At 47.5% G+C, this 21,558-nt stretch overlaps 2 protein-coding genes across 2 annotated transcripts in view; one reads left to right on the plus strand and one right to left on the minus strand.

The window, feature by feature from the left end:
* Positions 1-21,558, minus strand: part of sspo (SCO-spondin) — an 83,400-nt gene that overhangs the window by 30,715 nt on the left and 31,127 nt on the right. The window contains 37 exon segments of the mRNA XM_064941019.1: positions 560-698; positions 1,236-1,406; positions 2,570-2,728; positions 2,959-3,179; positions 3,278-3,377; positions 3,604-3,801; positions 4,056-4,226; positions 4,986-5,186; positions 5,720-5,766; positions 6,436-6,605; positions 6,807-6,886; positions 9,115-9,285; positions 9,828-9,998; positions 10,168-10,217; positions 10,374-10,468; positions 10,616-10,752; positions 11,358-11,492; positions 12,750-12,920; positions 13,065-13,111; positions 13,216-13,468; positions 13,737-13,907; positions 14,046-14,371; positions 14,657-14,782; positions 14,913-15,042; positions 15,233-15,280; positions 15,283-15,351; positions 15,724-15,915; positions 16,650-16,814; positions 17,065-17,223; positions 17,500-17,655; positions 17,963-18,205; positions 18,423-18,590; positions 18,751-18,892; positions 19,729-19,942; positions 20,060-20,180; positions 20,339-20,360; positions 20,468-20,727. Of these exon segments, the coding sequence (XP_064797091.1) occupies positions 560-698; positions 1,236-1,406; positions 2,570-2,728; positions 2,959-3,179; positions 3,278-3,377; positions 3,604-3,801; positions 4,056-4,226; positions 4,986-5,186; positions 5,720-5,766; positions 6,436-6,605; positions 6,807-6,886; positions 9,115-9,285; positions 9,828-9,998; positions 10,168-10,217; positions 10,374-10,468; positions 10,616-10,752; positions 11,358-11,492; positions 12,750-12,920; positions 13,065-13,111; positions 13,216-13,468; positions 13,737-13,907; positions 14,046-14,371; positions 14,657-14,782; positions 14,913-15,042; positions 15,233-15,280; positions 15,283-15,351; positions 15,724-15,915; positions 16,650-16,814; positions 17,065-17,223; positions 17,500-17,655; positions 17,963-18,205; positions 18,423-18,590; positions 18,751-18,892; positions 19,729-19,942; positions 20,060-20,180; positions 20,339-20,360; positions 20,468-20,727 (5,599 nt within the window).
* On the plus strand, positions 6,990-8,869 carry LOC135517355 (E3 ubiquitin-protein ligase TRIM35-like). The gene has a single exon (XM_064941575.1). The coding sequence runs from the start codon at positions 7,295-7,297 to the stop codon at positions 8,705-8,707; it is 1,413 nt and encodes a 470-aa protein (XP_064797647.1). The 5' UTR covers positions 6,990-7,294; the 3' UTR covers positions 8,708-8,869.

A 21,558-nucleotide genomic window follows, 5' to 3' on the forward strand; every position in this document is an offset into this window, starting at 1 on the left:
GTTACACAGTATACCTCAGTCCCATTGTCCACTGATGATAACAGATTTACATTCTATGTTACACAGTGATACCACCCATTGATGATGACAGATTTACATTCTATACCACTTGACACAGTATATGTTACACTATACTCAGTCCCATTGGAGGTTGATACCACTGATGACAGATTTACATTCTATGTTACACAGTATACAGTCCCATTGGAGGTTGATACCACTGATGACAACAGATTTACATTCTATGTTACACAGTATACCTCTCAGTCCCATTGGAGGCTGATACCACTGATACCTCTCAGTCCCATTGGAATACAGATTTACATTCTATGTTACACAGTATACCTCTCAGTCCCATTGTGTGCCACAATGATTTACAATGTTACTATATTCCCATTGTGAAACTACAGATTTACATTTATATGTTACACAGCACCTCATGTGATTTACATTCTATGGTATACCTCTCAGTATTGGAGAGTGCACTCTAAATTCAATAAACAGCTTTTAGAGAACATATGTGCTTATTTGTGTGATGTGGTGTATCTCTCTCACCCACCAGACACTGCAGTCTTGTATGAACGTTTCCCCAGACTGGAACTCATCCCCCTGGGTTAGGTTATGGTGGGCCAACAATGGGGTCACAGACACATTCTGTAGTGAGGTCAAGAGCTCCTTGTCCACCAGGCACAGTATACCTCTCAGTCCCATTGGCCACTGATGACTTTACATTCTAAACATGAAACACAGAGCTTTACATTCTATGGTTTACCCATTGGAGCTCCACTTATTCAATACACATTAAGTAATTGTTTATTCATGTGGAATACATAAGAAGTAACTGTTTATACATGTGGAATACATATGCATTAACTGTTTATTCATGTGGAATACATATGAAGTAACTGTTTATTAATGTGGAATACATAAGAAGTAACTGTTTATTCATGTGGAATAAATATGAATTAACTGTTAATTCATGTGGAATACATATGAAGTAACTGTTTATTCATGTGGAATAAATATGAATTAACTGTTTATTCGTGTGGAATACATATGAAGTAACTGTTTATTAATGTGGAATACACTTGTTATAACCTTTTACTTATCTAAAATACACTAACGTAAAGTTTTCATTCATTCGGAATACGCTTGAAATAACTGTTTATTCATCTGAAATTCTGAAGAAGTAACCTTTCATTAATCTGAAATACACATTAAATAACCACTTTAACTGACCTGTACACAGGCTCTGTTGTGCTGGAAGGTCTGCAGGGGGCAGTGGCACCCCTCCTCGCAGCCCTCAGAGTAGCAGCCCTCTCGCCCACTGACCTGGGCACAACTGAAGGGGCATCCCTCGCCCCGCTCACACTCCCTGTACAGACGACCCGGAGGGCAACCCACCTCTGATACCAAGGCAGGGGTTTGGGTGAGATGGGCAGACAGGAGAGCAATTATCAAATTGTGTGCATAGAGTATGAGTTTCACTGTCAAATACTTTCATATAGTAGAAAAAGGATATTTCTAAAATACAGAATGAATCATTACTACTGATACTACTTGTACTACAACAACTACTTCTGTCTAGTAGCTCTACTTCCACCTTGGCTATAGTTACTACTGTTAGTAATATCACTACTACTTCCACCTTGGCTATAGTTACTACTATTAGTAATATCACTACTACTTCCACCTTGGCTATAGTTACTACTATTAGTAATACCACTACTATTTCCACCACTACTACTGTAAATGTGGAGAGAATTGTTCTATTCGTCTGGCAGTAAATCCTTTCCCATTCAACAGACGGACTCTTACTCAGTCCGAGCTGGAACGAGAGGCTGCATTCTCAGAGGACTATCACTCATACTAACGACACAGCGAACCAAAAATAACCTCAATGAGGAGACGGAAGGGGAAGCCAGAGTGAAAAAAGAAGACTAATCCACCGCCGCTGTGCTCTTTCACTTAAAGATGCACTTCACTTCAACGCTGCATTTCCTGGTGTGACAACTAACCTTCATTCTGGCACCTCGCGCTGGTCATGTAGTGATTGAGTGCATGTAGAAAGGCATCCTATTCCGTATATAGAGCACTATTTTTGACCAGAGTCCTATGGGCCCAGGGATCAGGGGGCCATTTCAGGCACAGCCATTGACTTCCATTGGCTCTGGGTAGTGGATGAATGAACGCAAGCAGGAAGTATAACGCAAACAAAATGTAGGTCCCAAAACACCTTGACACCATGCAAGGCCCTGCAGCCCTACAGTGGGTAGTCATCAGGGGTGTGTCTAAATGGCACAGTGCTATCTGATTGGCTGCGCTTCTGCGCACCTTATTGCATAAAACACCTAGCTATCTACTACACTTACATGGACTCTGAAGGGATACGGATTCTTACACTGTGTGCCAGTGGTAGCTGCAGCAAGGGAATTTGAACTGTACTTTATCTCACGGTCTGCTATTTATCGGGAATCGAACCCACAACCCTGGCGTTACTAGCACCACACGACCACACTCTTACCAACTGTACAACACAGGAACACATGTAACATCTACATGTACTCACCGAGACAGACCTGGGTGTTACACGTCTTGCTCTGCCTCCTCATGCCAGAGCAGGGCGGGAAGCTGCAGAGACGGGTACGAGACTGTTCCCCTCCTCCACAGCTCACTGAGCACACAGACCAGGAGGACCAGGGGGACCAGGTCGGCCAGAGGCCAGAGTCTGGATGGGGGCACAACACCAGAGATGGGACATCAGGTACCATGGTGTTTTGGAGGCAGTAAGGTAGTATCAAGTACATTACTGTATGTCCAGATATATGTTTTTGGGGGTTGTATGTAATGCAATCTGTTTAAAGGATATGCATACATCATCAGCATTCAACATTGTGTGGGTGAAGTCTACGATGATATGTCATGTTATGTTTCCACCAAGTCTGCCCCAGCGTGTACCTGTACAGGTGTGGTTGTTGCACTCTCTCTGCTGTTCAGACATGCCTGCACAGCCCCTCCCACCGCTCTGAGGGGCGGGGTTATCACACTGACGCATGCGGAGCTTGACTCCACCCCCACAGGGGGCCGAGCACTCTGACCAGCCTCCCCATTGGCTCCAGCCGCCATCGACATGGCAACCAGGGACTGATTGGCAGTGGAGAACACCCGCCTCACAGGTGCTGTGGTATGGGGAAGAGAAAGAAGACTGCATTACAGAAACAGTATTGATAATATGTGCTATGCTACCGGTGGGGAAACATGATGTTGTGTACTGTACCAGTTTTTACAATCAGCTATGATGGTCTCTCCTGGATTTGCGAACTGCCAATCTGACCTACCAGGCCATGCCCACGAGGTGTTACTAGAGTCTAGCCCACCTGGATGGATAGCGAGAGAGAGAGAGAGAGAGAGAGAGAGAGAGAGAGAGAGAGAGAGAGAGAGAGACAGAGAGACAGAGAGAGAGAGAGATATATTTGCTGACCTCACTGCAGCTTAGCGTAGCGTTAGGAGTTGAGACAAACAACAGCAGCAGTAGGACAGTAATTGCCAATTATGTTGTGTTAAAAGCATGTTGTCTAGGTAAGTGTTCTCCACTGGTCTCACCAGTAGTGCTGTTGTGGTATTTACAGCGACATTCCTCCTTTTCCACACACTGGCCATCCTGTAGCACGAGATCACCCGGGCAACCACAGGTCATACTGCACTCTGCTGTGTCCAGACACTCTGTGTCGCCATGGAGATCAGAGCAGGAGCGTGGACAGGGCTTCCCACATGGCCAGTCCACCTGCACGCCGCCACATTCTGAGAGAGAGGAGCATCATGGGAAAAATACGAGGTCACAACTCAACAACTGGTAGTAAACAGACACTAACAACCTAAAGAACTAAAGTAACCATGTTACTTACTACTGCAAGATATGCGTGAAATTCAATCCAATCATAATATCCCCAAGTCATTTTGAATCATGTGTCATGACAAGTACTTGAAATTACATTTTTGTAACATGTCTGCACTTTGGCACAGGCAAAATGTCACCCATGATGTCATCAGCTAACCTGAGCAGATGGTGACGTTGTCTTGGCAGCCGCGGCTCTGCCGGCTCTCCCCGTGGCAGGGCAGACCCCCAAACCTGGCAGGAGGACTGTTACACTCCCTGGTCCTCACAGACACCCCCTCACAGCCATCACACTCTGACCAGCCCGACCACAGGCTCCACGAACCATGGACTGATGGAGAGAGAGAGGGAGAGGGGGAGAGAGTGAAAGAGAGACAAGGAGAGAGTGGGAGAGAGAGGGGGAGAGAGTGAAAGAGAGACAAGGAGAGAGTGGGAGAGAGAGGGGGAGAGATGGAAAGAGAGACAAGGAGAGAGTGGGAGAGAAAGGGGGAGAGATGGAAAGAGAGACAAGGAGAGAGTGGGAGAGAGAGGGGGAGAGATGGAAAGAGAGACAAGGAGAGAGGGGGAGAGATGGAAAGAGAGACAAGGAGAGAGTGGGAGAGAGGGGGAGAGATGGAAAGAGAGACAAGGAGAGAGTGGGAGAGAGGGGGAGATGGAAAGAGAGACAAGGAGAGAGTGGAAGAGAGAGGGGGAGAGATGGAAAGAGAGACAAGGAGAGAGGGGGAGAGAGAGGGGGAGAGATGGAAAGAGAGACAAGGAGAGAGTGGGAGAGATGGAAAGAGAGACAAGGAGAGAGTGGGAGAGAGAGGGGGAGATATGGAAAGAGAGACAAGGAGAGAGGGGGAGAGATGGAAAGAGAGACAAGGAGAGAGTGGGAGAGAGAGGGGGTGTAAATAAAAGACAAAAGAGGGGGAGAGGCCCGAATCGACAAGTGGGGTGAGAGAAGGAGAGGAACAGAAAGGATATGTGAGACAGGAGGAGGTAAAGAAGGCAGAATCCATGTAATTCCACTAACCTCATACGATAATGTTGTCTACCTGTAAGTCACAAACCCTTTAAAGTGATTACTATGTTGTGATTACTATGTTACCTGGGCAGAAGGTGACCACAGGGCAGGGTTGTCTCTGGATCTGTGCCCCCACCCCACTGTGTACTTCCTGTTCCCCCTGGCAGGGGGCTCCTCCCGCCTTGGGCTCTGGACAGCCACAGCTGCGATATCTGGACACCCACTCTGCCCCACACGTCTTAGAGCAGGAGATCCAGCCAGACCACTCACACCACCCACCTGACACTGTCCACCAAGGGAGAGGGGGGGAGAATCAGGTTTGATCAGACATACATGTGAGTCCATATGCTTTTGTTGATATACTGTATTGAATGTGTGTCATGCATAGGTGTAATAGGTGGCAGGGAAGTCAGGCGCAGGAGAGTCAAATGGAGTGTAAAATGGAGTCTTTTAATAAAGTCCACGGAGTATGCTCCATAACACTAAAAGTACATAACAAACAAACAAACAAACATGGGTACAAGGACCTGACGCGCACCTATAAAACAAACACACTACACTGACAATAAAACAATCTCTGACAAAGACATGAGGGGAAACAGAAGGTTATATACACAACAGGTAATGAATGGGATTGAAAACAGGTGTGTGGGAAGACAAGACAAAACCAATGGAAAATGAAAAAAGGATCAATGATGGCTAGAAGACCGGTGACGTCGAACGCCGAGCACCGCCCGAACAAGGAGAGGCAACGACTTCGGCAGAAGTCGTGACAATGTGATTGGAAATTGGGTATTCAGACTGCACATATTACTTACCTGGACATGGGTCACTGGTGCAGTTGAGCCTCCCTCCTTCGCAGGTACTGAAACACAAATGATATCAATAACAACATGCACAATCTCAAGCCAGCAGGCAGGCACGCACCCACACAACCACTACTTTAAGCCCAGCTCAAGCTATGTCGCACCATTGAAGTTTTAATATGCACATGTCAAAAGACAACGTGACTAAGCTTCTCCACCTCTCTTCTCTCTCCCCTCCTTCCCATCTTTCCCCCTTCTCTCCTCTCTCTCCCCTCCTCCCCATCTTTCCCCCTCCTCTCCTCTCTCTCCTCTCCTTCCCATCTTTCCCCCTCCTCTCCTCTCTCTCCCCTCCTCCCCATCTTTCCCCCTCCTCTCCTCTCTCTCCCCCCCTTCCCATCTTTCCCCCTCCTCTCTCTCTCTCTCCCCTCGTCCCCATCTTTCCCCTCCTCTCCTCTCTCTCCCCTCCTCCCCATCTTTCCCCTTCCTCTCCTCTCTCTCCCCTCCTTCCCATCTTTCCCCCTCCTCTCCTCTCTCTCCCCTCCTCCCCATCTTTCCCCCTCCTCTCCTCTCTCTCCCCTCCTCCCCATCTTTCCCCCTCCTCTCCTCTCTCTCCCCTCGTCCCCATCTTTCCCCCTCCTCTCTTCTCTCTCCCCTCCTTCCCATCTTTCCCCTCCTCTCCTTTCTCTCCCCTCCTCCCCATCTTTCCTCTCCTACTCTCTCTCTCTCACCAGTTGTTGCAGCCATCGGGGGCAGTGGTGCTCTCTCCAGGGTACAACCTCAAGCCGGTGTTGAGGTCCAGACAGGGGCACTCCTCTCTCTCCACACAGGACCTCCCGTCGGAAGACAGCACCTTGCCCTCCGTGCAGTAACACCCCGCCTCACAGAGCCAGTCACAGTGCTGCACAGTGTGGCAGGGGGTATAGAGGGATATGGGGGGGGGTATGCTACCATCATTAGCATCACCACCCCCATCACCATCATCATGCTCATCCTCTTGCAAAGTTGACAAAGGAGTCAGCCAAATACCTACACGTCTTACTGACAGAGCCAGAAGCTGTGTGTTTAGATAATGTATATAGAAACAATTTGTGACACTCACAGACAGGTCATCACAGGAGCGAGGACACGAGGGGCCACAGCTACTGAACACTGTGCCAGGGACTTGAGAGCAAGGCGCAACTGAAAACAGACACAGTGTCAGTCATATAAACATACACACACACACAAACATAGTCTCTTTCGCTTTTTCTCCACATTCCAGTCCACTAGATGGCGGTACTGTACATTAGCTGGATTGCCAACCACCACAGAACAACCAAAGACAAATCCAGAAACGAAACTGTCCTGAATGAGGAAATCCAGAACAACAGCAGCAGTTCTCCCTGGATCCCTCATTTGGTGTGGAAAAGAAACTTTCAGGGCTGTTGAATAATATACGTGTTATAAATAGAAAGTCTGAAGAGGATAACAGAAGAGTGTATGGTAGGGCAGCCTTTCTAAGTAACGCTGTTGACTTCACTCTTCATTCTAAGAAAGTGAAAGTAAACATATCTGGTCAAAGGCTATTCCAGAGGAGTGTGAGAGTAAATGGCTGCTAAATTGTCTCTCCCAGAGGAGGATCTCTGCTGTCCTGTGTGCTGTGACATCTTCACGGATCCTGTTATCCTGTCATGTAGCCACAGCTACTGTCATGAATGCCTACAGGAATATTGGAGACAAAGAGAAGTGAATGAATGTCCCGTATGCAGGAAAAGATTCAGCTCAGGAGCAGCTCACTGTAACCTGGCTCTGAGAAACCTGTGTGAAGCCTTCTTACAGGAGAGAAGTCAGAAAGAGGAGGGTGGAGCTTCAGCGGGGTCTGAGATGGTCTGCAGTCTGCACGGTGAGAAACTCAAGCTCTTCTGTCTAGAGGATAAACAGCCTGCATGTGTGGTGTGTCAGACTTCCAGAAAACACGCAAACCATAAGTTCTGTCCTGTGGATGAGGCTGCAGGGGACTACAAGAAGGAACTCAAGTCTGTGCTGAAGGTCTTACAGGAGAAGCTGAAGGTCTTTAATGCAGTGAAACTAACTTGCGATAAAACAGAACAGCATATCAGAAGCCAGGCCCAGCACACAGAAAAACAGATTATGGAGGAATTTAAAGCACTTCACTTGTTCTTAAGAGATGAACGGGTAGTCAGGATTGCTGCACTGAAGGAGGAAGAGGAGAGGAAGAGTCGGCTGATGAAGAGGAAAATTGAAGAGATGAGCAGAGAGATATCATCCCTTTCAGACACAATCAGAGACGTAGAGGTGGAGCTGAGAGGGGAAGACGTCGTGTTTATACAGCGTTACCAGGCTGTAAAGGAAAGAGCCCTGGAGTGCACACCAACGGACCCAGAGAGGGTTTCAGGAGCTCTGATAGACGTGGCCAAACACCTGGGCAACCTGCAGTTCAGAGTCTGGGAGAAGATGCAGGAGATTGTTCAGTTCACTCCTGTTATTCTCGACCCCAACACTGTTCACCCCCATCTCATCCTGTCTAACAACCTGATTAGTTTGAGACATAGTACGGAGTCACCACAGCTTCCTGACAACCCAGAGAGGTTTGATAATTACCGATCGGTTCTGGGTTCTGACGGCTTTAACTCAGGGACACACAGCTGGGACGTTGATGTTGGGGACAGTATTTTATGGTCTGTTGGTGTGGTCACAGAGTGGAAGGGGGCCACTGCCTCAACGAGAGGACACTGGCGTTTAGATAATAACAAAGGAGTATTTAAAGCTCGCTCCTCATCGGATCAAAGCGTCCCTCTCTCAAATAGACTGAGACCACAGAGGATCAGAGTGCAGCTGGACTGGGAAAGAGGAACGCTGTCATTCTCTGACCCTGTTACTAACACCCACCTACACACGTTTACACACACTTTCACCAAGAGACTCTTTCCCTGCTTTTGTAGTAAGCATCTGAGGATTTTACCAGAGAAAGTCTCTGTTGTAGTGGAACAGCATAGTTAGAGCTGATACCACCTCTATCTGTAACAGTGGAACAGTAAAATTATGTGTCATTCCACAATATAGAGTGCCTTTTGGGTAATGTAATTTTGTCAAAAATATTGTATTTATTTCATCTAATTTTAAAATTTTGTCATAAAGATCACGTTTAATAAAAACATCTGTTTTTACTAATTTTACAATTTTTGGGGGGGGAATTAGCACGCACGCACGCACGCACACACACACACACACACACACACACACACACACACACACACACACACACACTACATTTACATTTAAGTCATTTAGCAGACGCACACACACACACACACACACACACACACACACACACACACACACACACACACACACACACACACACACACACACACACACACACACACACACACATTCTGATTGCGTACCAGGACAGTGGTCAGTGTTGCAGGAGATTACTTCTGTGCCAAGCCCCTCACAGTAGTCCCCCTCTCCCTCTGGACTGGGGCTATCACAATCCCGGCGTCTGCTCTGAACACCCCCACCACATGACTTGGTGCAGTCTGTCCAATTGCTCCACTCCCCCCAGCCACCATTACCTGTAAAGACCATGACACAACACAGGCTAAACCAAAGTTGTAAAAAAAAGGGGTGAGTACTGTACAGGACTAATGCTCAATCAAATTATTATTCTACTGCAAAAATGGTTGTGTGCTGAATCCTCATAGATAGTAATCCATAAAAAATGTCAAATCCAGCACCTCAAATGATACATTATGTGTCCTTAATTCAGGGTAACACTTTATTTGGATAGTCTATCTGTAGATAGTCCATCTGTAAAGACTATCAGTAACATTTCAACTTACTATCTACTAACCCTAGCTCTAAACCTTTAACCCTTATCCTAACCCTAAACTTAACCCTAACCCTAACCCTAAACTTAACCCTAACCCTTGTCCTAACCCTAAACTTAACCCTAACCCTTATTCTAAAAATAACCCAAACCATAACCTTAGCAAGCAGTTGCTTATCAACAGATGGTTTGTTGATTGTATGACCATCTGTAAAGCATTTACAGATGAAAAATCCGGACTATCCAAATAAAGATATACAAAGATCCCTCCATCAGGGCATTACTCACGATCACAGGGAGCAGTCATACACAGCTGGTCTTGGTGGTCGGGTCCGATACAGGGCAGACCACTCCCAGACTGCTGGGGACTAGAACAGAACCTATAGCGGGACTGGAGACCTGGTCCACACCTCACTGAACACTGACCCCAGGGGGTCCAGGAAGACCACTGGCCGTCCACTGTGAGATGGGGTGGTTATTGTTAGGTTTTGGTTCAAGCTATGGACCGCAACAATAACCAAATATAAAGCAAATTGCGAGAAATAACTATTCTGTATCAAAACCAATTTCCCCCTTGTGGTTTTCTCCTACTTCTCTCTACTTTTTAGTAAGCCAATGCCCCACTCACCATTACAGTTGAGCTGAGTGCAGTTTGCCAGACTCCCAGAATCACATGTGCTGTGAGGGAGAGGAGAGAAACAGTCAGAGGACTATTTGTTTCCGAGAGTTCTATTCAGGTTTAATTAAATTAAGTAATATAACGTACATACTATGTGATGCTATACTATTGTATACTACTGTATACTACTGTATACTACTGTGTAGCACCAATACCAGTTGTTGCAGTCCCTGGGTACGACATCACCAGGTTCATACTGCTCCCCATCCACATCACAGCGACACTGAGACACCCACACACACTTGCCATCCTAAGGAAGCAGAACGGTCAGTTTGCTCCTTGAGCTATTGCCCAGGCTTTAGCTCAGTGGGTTAACACCGTTTTGTGGCACGCAGAAGATCCATGTTCAAGTCCAGTGTGTGTGTGTGTATGTGTGTGTGAGCATAGACAGACAGACCTGCAGGACAGTGCCGTGTGGACACTGACAGCCCGGTGTACAATTCCTCTCATAATCCATACTGATGTCAGAGCAGGTAACCGGCCCCTTCACACACACCGTCCACACCTGTCCCCCAGGACAGTCCGTCCCATCACCTAACACAGGGCGGATGAGACGACAATGCATCAATCAGTCAATCAATCCATGCAATTTGAGGTGAAGTCAAAACTCATAGGAACATCAAGAAAGAAGCTCAGCAAAAAAATGGTGTATTGTCACAGTGAAATGGGCTGTTTTGCAGGGTCATCCATAGTAGTCCGGCGTCCCAGGCACAATAGGGTTAAGTGCCTTCGTCAAGGGCACGTCAACAGATTTTTCATCATGTCGGCTCGGGTATTCGAACCAGCAACCTTTCGCTTCAACGCTCTAACCACTAGGCTACCTAGGCTAGATTAAGTGTGAAAGACCATTGTATAGCTGCGTAGATTTATACAGCATAGTTCCAGTATATAGTTGCTTCTGGAGCTTGCTAGTGTGTCTGTAGGTCTTTTTGGTATGTCTATCTATGATCGTGAATCAATAAGGGTATTCAAGGTGGCCTGGTCTGCTTCAGAAAGAGATACTGTACTCGGTGTCAGCGAGAAAGTAATACATGAATATCAAAATATAGCATCCTCAAAGGTCACAAGACATGGTCATACTGTAAGTCAGAGTGTGAGATCAGAGCCTGCTACCTCCTTCCCTCTCTCTCTGGACTCACCACAGGGCTGCAGGTTACAGGCAGAGAACTGCTGGGCAGTACCATGGGTTCTCTGGGGCCCCCGTGTCCTGTTCCTGTACCCCCCTCCACACGTCACCGAACACTCTGACCATACACTCCATGGCTCCTTCACACCTGGCATAGGCGCATGCACACACGCACGCACGCACGCACGCACGCACGCACACACACACACACACACACACACACACACACACACACACACACACACACACACACACACACACACACACACACACACACACACACACACACACACACACACACAAACATACACACACACACACACACACACACACACATTGATGTAGACGATGTGGGTGAGACATTTACAGAAAAAGTATAGATATCTGGACCGGTGGCCAAATATGCAATGTTCACATTATCTCTCTGAATTCCTTCTGTTGCACCATCACAGTCATAGCCCATGTGGGATGTAGATCTACTGTTTGTCATTCCTACTCATAACCCATGTGGGATATAGATCTACTGTTTGTCATTCCTACTCATAGCCCATGTGGGATATAGATCTACTGTTTGTCATTCCTACTCATAGCCCATGTGGGATGTAGATCTACTGTTTGTCATTCCTACTCATGGCCCATGTGGGATATAGATCTACTGTTTGTCATTCCTACTCATAGCCCATGTGGGATATAGATCTACTGTTTGTCATTCCTACTCATGGCCCATGTGGGATATAGATCTACTGTTTGTCATTCCTACTCATAGCCCATGTGGGATGTAGATCTACTGTTTGTCATTCCTACTCATGGCCCATGTGGAATATAGATCTACTGTTTGTCATTCCTACTCATGGCCCATGTGGGATATAGATCTACTGTTTGTCATTCCTACTCATAGCCCATGTGGGATATAGATCTACTGTTTGTCATTCCTACTCATAGCCCATGTGGGATGTAGATCTACTGTTTGTCATTCCTACTCATGGCCCATGTGGGATATAGATCTACTGTTTGTCATTCCTACTCATAGCCCATGTGGGATATATATCTACTGTTTGTCATTCCTACTCATGGCCCATGTGGGATATAGATCTACTGTTTGTCATTCCTACTCATAGCCCATGTGGGATGTAGATCTACTGTTTGTCATTCCTACTCATGGCCCATGTGGGATATAGATCTACTGTTTGTCATTCCTACTCATAGCCCATGTGGGATATAGATCTACTGTTTGTCATTCCTACTCATAATCCATGTGGGTTTTAGATCTACTGTTTGTTATTCCTACTCATAACCCATGTGGGATTTATATTGTAATGACCAAGAGACCACCTGTAGAAGCCAATGAAATGAACCAGCCTATTGTAGGAGTGTAATGATGGTGTCTGTCTGTCACCTCCCCTACCCTGACAGGGCTCCAGACTGCAAGTGTCCATCCCCACCCTGTCGCCCCTGCAGACACGCCCCCCGAACGCAGCCGGTGGATTGGTCCCTGAGCGGTACCTCCTCCTCACGCCCACGTCACACGTCCTGCTGCAGGCGCTCCACTGGGTCCAGCTGCTCCAGCCACAGTCCACTGAGAAAGAGAGACACAGAGAGAGAGAGAGACAGGTTGACAGTCTCTCTTGATTATTTGGGGTGCTGCCGTCCAGGGCCGCACTGAGGAACACTGAGTGAACATATTTGCATATTTGATCAGGCAGCATTGGACCACACTCACCAGCGCAGGGTGCTGTTCCACACACCATCTCTCCATTATGGCATGTGCTAAGGACAAAAGGAAAGGATGCATAGACAGAGTCCTGTACGGTACTTTTTCACATTTCTTTCCTTTTCAATAACATTATGTTTATATTCTTCGATGGGAGTACCAGTTGTTGCAGTCGTCCAGTTTCACACTAGCTCCTCCTGGGTACATCTCTCCATGGTGGTAGCATGGGCACTGGGTGAGGGGCACACAAGTGCTGTTGAGTAGGTAGAGTCCCAGGGCGCAGTAGCATCCGTCGTAACACTCCGTGGCACACTCCACCTGTGTTGTCATGTCCATACACACCCGTGGGCACGCACCACCGTGAGCCTGGCACTGCTCCTTGCTCATGTAGGCCATGCCCTCTGGACACACTCCTATATGCCACACAGATAGTGGGACACACAGCAATGCGATGCAATTTAATTTGTCAAATGATTTGACCACTTTAAATCCCACAGATAATATGTAGTAAACTTGGCCTGAATACATGTTACTGTTTACCTGACCAGGTAGAACTAGGTGCACTAGTAGTAAAAGCCTTGTTATGATGAATTACAGAATGTGTGTATGATTCCAGAAAGTGTGTATGATTCCAGAATGTGTGTATGATTCCAGAATGTGTGTATGATTCCAGTTCGTTACCTGAACAGGGGTGGGAGTTGCAGTCTCGGGTCTGGATGTGAGGCCCTGGGCAGGTGCTGCCCCCGTGCTGTGGAGGAGGAGAACTGCAGACGCGATTTCTGGTCTGAGCCCCCGAGTCACACTCTGACGAGCACAGGGACCATGGGGACCACTCCGACCAGCCGCCATTCACTGGGGAGGAGGGGGAGAATCTCAATAGTGTAAAGTTCCATCCTTGCTTTCATCTACACAGATCTGCGACTACAGAATGGGTGAAAGCAACATGGTGGATGAAGGACAGAACATAAGGTGTGTGTATAGAGGATGTACCTGGGCAGTGCACGGTGTTACAGGGCTCCTGATCCTCTGCGTCCCCCTCACAGTCGGTGTGTGTGTTGGTGCGGGTGTAGCTGGGTGTGTTGATGTGTGTGTAGCTGTGTGTGTTGGTGGGTACGTTACAGGTGCGGAACCTCCTTCTCAGCCCCACCTCGTCCACGTGGTGGAAACAGGTCTTGCTGCACTCTGACCAGGCCGTCCACTTCCCCCACACTGCCTCATCCTTACCAGGGGGACAGGGGGTGAAGCACTGACGAGCCTCCGAGGAGTCCCCAGGACAGGGCTCGACTCTCGCCACTCCTGCAGGGCTCATAGGGGACCTGGGGGAGGGGACAGGGAGATGGTGGATAGAGGACAGAGGACAGGTGACAGAGGATAGGGAAAATATTATAGAGCATAGAGGATAGAGGATAAGGGACAGGGGATGGGGACAGGGGATAGGGGATGGGGATCGGGGACAGGGGACAGATGAAAGGGGATAGAGGACAAGGAACAGATGACAGAGGACAGGGGACAGGGGACAGAAAGCCATCAGAGACACATGATGAGCCACATAATGGTTTATATGTGTCACTGTTGGTGGGATGCTGGTGAGGTGAACCCACCTATAGCGCTGCTGTAGTCCAACCCCACAGGAGCTGTCACATGATGTCCAGGAAGACCAGGCTGACCAATCACAGCTGGCCACACAGCTGGAGTTGTCACATGAGACACGTCCATCTTCACACACACTGGTTAAGAGGCAGAACATGTAACAACATGACATGGCATGAAATTACAATATGACAAAACACGATTATTGAAAAGGAATGATGTGGGATGTATGCAGGCTTGGTGTGTGTGTGTGTGTGTGCCTCTCACCATGTGCTGCAGTTGTCCTTGCTGACCTCTTGTCCAGGCTGCAGTGGCAGTCCCTCCCATTGGCACCCACACTGACTGGCGTTCACACACCGGCCATCCTGTAGAAACAAACCAGCCGGACAACGACAACCTGGGTAGCGAGACAGAAGAGAGTTAACTACAAACAGACACACACAGGAATGCGTGCGCACTCGTGCTTACACACACACACACACACACACACACACACACACACACACACACACACACACACACACACACACACACACACACACACACACACACACACACTCACACACTTCATATACACCACTTAATACCTGTGACGCATTGGGAGGTGCAGTTGGGGTAGTGTAGGTGTGAACAGGTGGGGGACATGGCTCCACTCTACCAGACTGGCAGTCAGCCTCTCTTACCACCACCATGCCTTTAGTACAGCCTAGACAGCAAGCAATTTACATTATTAGAGCTTGACTATTACCAGTAACAGTTTAATGGGGTACTGCCCATTAAGTGTGTGTGCCACAGAATTAATCTTTTTTTAATAGCATGTTACAAACATACCATAGTCCAAGGCAACATGATCAAACCATAAGACAACATGATCACGTGTACACTCTTAGAAAACAAGGTGCTATCTAGAACCAATAAGGGTTCTTTGGCTGTCACCATAGGAGAGCCCTTTCCAGGTCGAACCCATTTCCCACAGAGTGTTCTACAGTACATGGAACCCAAAAGAGTTCTATCTGGAACCAAAAAGGGTTCTCCTATGGGGACAGTCGAAAACATAACCTATTTATTTGCAGCTCACCTGTCTGTGAGTCTGTGTTGGGGCCACAGGGCTGGCTGTTACAGCTCTGGGTCTGCAGTCTCATCCCCTCACAGTCACGCCCCCTGTTCTTAGGGGGAGGATTGGAGCAGGTCCGGTTCCTCCCCCTCAGCCCTCCCCCGCACTGCGTGTCGCACAGGGACCAGCCCGTCCACTCTGACCACTGACCGTCCACTGGGAGAGAGAGACAAGAGATGCAGGTATGGGGGAGGTGGGAGAGAAGGAGGAAGCAGAGGAACTTTGAATGAGCAGGGCTTGGTAGAGCACATTAGTGTAAACCAAAGGAGAGTGCAACGAGAGACTGGGAAATAATGAGTAGGGAGACAAGAAGCTAGAGAAAGAAAACAACAACTGACACAGATCTTGAGAAGAGGCAGTCTCAATAGAGGAAGGCACAGACGAAAACAGTCGAAATAGAGGAAGGCACAGATGAAAACAGTCAAAATAGAGGAAGGCACAGACGAAAACAGTTATAATAGAGGAAGGCACAGACGAAAACAGTCAAAATAGGGGAAGGCACAGACGAAAACAGTCAAAATAGAGGAAGGCACAGACGAAAACAGTTATAATAGAGGAAGGCACAGACGAAAACAGTCAAAATAGAGGAAGGCACAGACGAAAACAGTCAAAATAGAGGAAGGCACAGGCGAAAACAGTCAAAATAGAGGAATGCACAGACGAAAACAGTCAAAATAGAGGAAGGCACAGACGAAAACAGTCAAAATAGAGGAAGGCACAGACGAAAACAGTCAAAATAGAGGAAGGCACAGACAAAAACAGTCAAAATGGAGAAAGACACAGACGAAAACAGTCAAAATAGAGGAATGCACAGACGAAAACAGTGAAAAGAGAGCAAGGCACAGACAAAAACAGTCAAAAGAGGGTCAGATCTCAGGGTGCCCCCTCACCGAGACACGCCTTAGGGAAGCATGCTCGGCTGTCAAACTGGGCGCCCCCACACGTTCCCCTGGCCAGCGCCTCTCTCAGGACCTCCCTCTGGCGGAACAGGGAACCCAGGCCACATGTCACACTGCACTGGCTCCAGCCCGTCCATGCTGACATGATACAGTTTACTAGGGAACAGACAGACATCATCAATAATCATGTTTAATGATTCATTAATGAACATTACTGGACAATGACAGGGGACAATGTCACAGACAACGACAGATATTATTACCTTGCCCTTTATGGATGCAATGCAGCAGTTTTTTTGTAAGGACTCCATGTACTTTACATGGTAGTGTATGCAATGCAGTCTACTGGAAATCATACTGAAATGTAAATCAGCCCCCCAGTTTTGACCCTCCTGGCTTGCCGTACCACAGTCTCGCTCGTCTGATCCGTCAGCACAGTCCCTGTGCAGGTCACACCTCTTGTCAAGGTGCACACACTCCCCGCTGCCACAGGAGAACTGCTTGGGGGAGCATGGGCTGGGCACTAGGGGGCGCCGTGTCATTACTGTTGGCCCTGGTGTAGTACCTGAGGAAGAGCAGGAATATGAGCAGGACTATTCAGCAAGCAATAGGTGATAGAACACCCACCTGCAGTATGTCTGTCAATATAGGCAAGGTAATGGTAATAGTTAATACTGTGGCATTTTCAGGTCAACTCATGTAATCTGTCAGTGATGATAATGAAGAAGAAGATGATGGTGATGATGATGAGGAGGAGGAGGAGGAGGAGGAGGAGAAGGAGGAAGAGGAGGAGAGGAGAAGGGGGAGAAATTGAACCAGACTCTGGTGACATGTACTGTACCACAATGGTCTTCGTCAGAGCCATCCAGACAGTCCTGGTGACCATCACACACCACCGCAGCATCCACACAGCCAAACAGCCTGCAGGAGAACTGACCCTCCACACACAGGACTCTGGGTAGGCCTCCGTCATGGGTGGTCGTGGTAACCCAGAGAGCTGGAGATAAACAGACCAACGAGCACCTTAACATGTAGCTAGATGGCTAGTTAGTGTCGTACAGTGATGTCTCCTTTCTCAGGACTGAAGAAGCTGTGCTCCGGACTCATAAATACCTGGGCTTTTATGGGTCAACTGAGAACACTGGTTCAAATAGCAGATCAGCCATGTCAGAGATCATTACATGTAGTGTACACACACACACACACACACACGCACGCACGCACGCACGCACGCACACACACACACTCTTTGATAACAAGATAAAAGAGAGGCCACTCGTAACAGTGTTCTTTAAGAATCTCACCTGTTGTAGACTGCAGTCCAGGTATTCCAGGGTGGAGGGTGCTGGTCCCAATCCCTGGGTATCCTGTGGACCTGGATGTCCACTGACCTGGCCTGGGGGTGGTGAACCCATGAACCCCTGGGTATCCTGTTCCCCCAGAACTGTCAGGACTGAGACCCGGAGTACCCGTGGTGGCAATGCCAGGGCGGCCATCCTGGGGTTCCTTGGTGTGTACCCCGGGTTGACCCCTGGTGGGCACTGTGCCTGAAGTGTCGAGAGAGTGGTTCATTCGTGCATTTGACTTCATATCAGTTCCAGATATACTTGAGAAATTGAAGTGGTGGTGTAATCAGTTGAAAGATTGCAACAGTACAGATATGAGTGCCAATGTTTACATTGGAAAATAGAATGTCATCCTCTCAGTAACACGTGTATATCCCATGGTTCCGTATTCGAAACACATGGGTGACCCCCTACTCACCACAGTTGATCTCGTCAGAGTGGTCTTCGCAGTCCAGTCGGCCGTCACACAGCGCAGACACAGGAATACACTCCCCACTGTGGCAGGCAAACTGGCCAGGGTTGCAGCGCTTCACTGTCACCACACCACCACGGGGAGTCGTGGCACTGCTAGGGGTCACCAATTCCTCTGTCATATAGGGTGAATTCTTACGTTAGACTGACAGATGGAGAAAATAATTCGCACGTGTGATAAATGCGATGAACTCTGGATAGAGCATCTAGTTTGAGCTCAACAGGCAAGTTTTAAAGCGTTCCACTTTTCTACCGACTGATCCCAGAGCTCTTACCCCCTTTGCAGCCTAGGATCTCTGCACGGAGATAGAAAGTGTGTCGGAACTCTACTGGGATGATGCGGAGGTAGCGAGCTCGGACCAGCCTTCCAAGCCAACGCGTCACCGGGGTCCTGCCCACCATCCGCACCTCAAACACCTTGTACACAGACAAGGAGAAGGTGTTGGGAAAAAGGTTTTGCTTTTAAACCAATTGGTTCAAGTAAATTGTACAAGCTTCACCTTCGAGTTCTCTCCTGACTTTCAGGTTGTTATTGGAAAAGAGAATGTGTTCTCAATGACTTAACTGGTTAAATAAAGGCAAATAAATAAAAACGTGTTCTTTTCATCAAACACACACACAGTCTTGTACAGCTAACTTTGTGGGGACACACAATTCAGTCCCATTCAAAATCTTATTTTCCCTAACCCCTAACCCTAACCCGTACTCTTACCCTTACCCTTACCCTAATTGTAACCATAACCTTAACCCTAAACCTAAACCTAAACCTAACCCTAGCTTCTAACCCTAACCCTTAACGTAATTCAAACTCTTAACACTAATTCTAACTTTAACCTTAAGAAATAGCGTTTGACCTCGTGGGGACTAACAAAATTCTTATGGTCCCCACAAGAATAGTTAAACACTTCCACACACACACACACACACACACACACACACACACACACACACACACACACACACACACACACACACACACACACACACACACACACACACACACACACACACACACACACACACGTCTATGTTTCTCTATCTTTCTGTCCACTTGATGGACAATGACCCCCTAATACAAAAGCACTGATTTTATACCATTTTCTGTTTTTCCCATCTTACTGAAGCTCAATAAACATTGATTTTGAAGAAGAAAATCATAATTGTACTGCTCTGTCATTCCAGAGGTTTGTACCTACCTGAGATGTAAAAAGTACTTTACAAATAAAGTGTATTATGGACATAATCATTACTACCTTGGCAGGACTGCCCCTCTCTCCAGTCTCGGTGTAGTCAGTGAAGTGGCTCTGGACCAGGGCGAAGGCCAGGCGGTACTTGGAAAGGTAGCCCCACATCCTCTCAGTGCCCTGGGTCACCACGCCAGACACCCAGGTGGGCTCTAGGAGGTCCACCTGGAGGTAGGGCTGAAGGTCGCCTGGCAGGGGGCTCCATCCAGGCTCCATGATCAGACTATGAGATGATGAGACCAACGTAAGACGTGATAATGAGAATATTTGTCGATAACAATATATTTGAAGAACAAGAAAAGATGTCATTGTTGATACATTATCGGTTTTGAGAGCTCACACGTTAGGCACAATGTTGAGGCGCCCGGCATCCGCAGGGTTGTTCTCACGGTGGGTGGATGAAGTCAGCTGACCATAGCGAATCTTCCCGTCCTCCAATCCCAGTGCAGAGGAACAGATGCCTGCATGCATTCCAATTCAAAAACTTCAGTACCTCAAGCCACAATCTATCATTTTCATTTCTAGTTAAAAATGTACCCCTTTAAATAACAATTTAATATAAGCTAAATTCAACAATGGCACTATTCTGAACAACTTCATGCATCCATGTCCAACTGACCTCTATACCCAGGGCCACCTGCCTGTGGGGATTAGAAAAAACAAAAGGTTATTGTAACTTGAAAAACAGAAGACACACAACCTCAGAAAGCATGAATACACAGGAGTTATCAGGAGTGCCTTGACCTACTGTTGGTGTAGGGGTAGTCTTATGCAGAGTGACAGCGGCCATACTAGGGGTCCTTAGAGGAGCAGGTGTGGGACTGTTAGGCCTCTCTGCCTGGGTGGTTTGATCGTGAGGGTAGCATCCTATCTCGTCCTCTCCATTGGGACAGTGTGGGATTCCGTCACAGCGCAGGGCTGCATCAATACAGCCCCCAGGTGGCGGACAGGAGTACTGACCTCTGGGACAGCCCCGTGGGCTTGTGGGTGTAGGGGAGGGCTGAGTACCTGTAAAGAAGTTCAATGCATGAAAGCAATGGATTTGGTTATGCTTCTCAGCATACTGTGCCTTTCTTCATGTACAATGTCTGTGTCACGACTTCCACCGAAGGTGGCTCCCCTGCCTGTTCGGGCGGCGCTCGGTGGTCGTCGTCGGTCTACTAGCTGCCACCGATCCCCTTTTCCTTTTCTGTTTGTTTTGTCTTATTGGTTGCACCTGTCTATTATTTTGTTGTTGATTCAGTACTATTTAAGCCTGTTAAGGCTGCCTGTTTGTGTGTAGTGTTCCTGTCTGTTTGTACCCTGTGTAGGGTTGGACATTTTGTGATCATTTTCGCCTGTTGTTTTGGGCGTTAGCATTTGGAAACTAGTCTGGTTTTCCCAGTATCCTCTGCTCTCTGCGTTTGACTCCGCACCCACCACTCCAGGCGTTGTGACAGTCTGTCTAACTACTAACTATGATTAATGCATGTCACTACTATCAGAATATCACTACTATCACTATGTCACTACTATCACAATATCACTACTATCACCATATCACTACTATCCCCATATCACTACTATCCCCATATCACTACTATCACTACTATCACTATGCCACTACTATCACCATATCACTACTATCACCATATCACTAATATCACCATATCACTACTTTCACTATATCACTACTATCCCCATATCACTAATATCAACATATCACTACTACCACCATATCACTACTATCACCATATCACTACTATCACCATATCACTACTATCACCATATCACTACTACCAACATATCACTACTATCACCATATCACTACTACCAACATATCACTACTATCACCATATC

Source organism: Oncorhynchus masou, chromosome 28, assembly GCF_036934945.1.
Source record: "Oncorhynchus masou masou isolate Uvic2021 chromosome 28, UVic_Omas_1.1, whole genome shotgun sequence".
Lineage (NCBI taxonomy): Eukaryota > Metazoa > Chordata > Actinopteri > Salmoniformes > Salmonidae > Oncorhynchus > Oncorhynchus masou.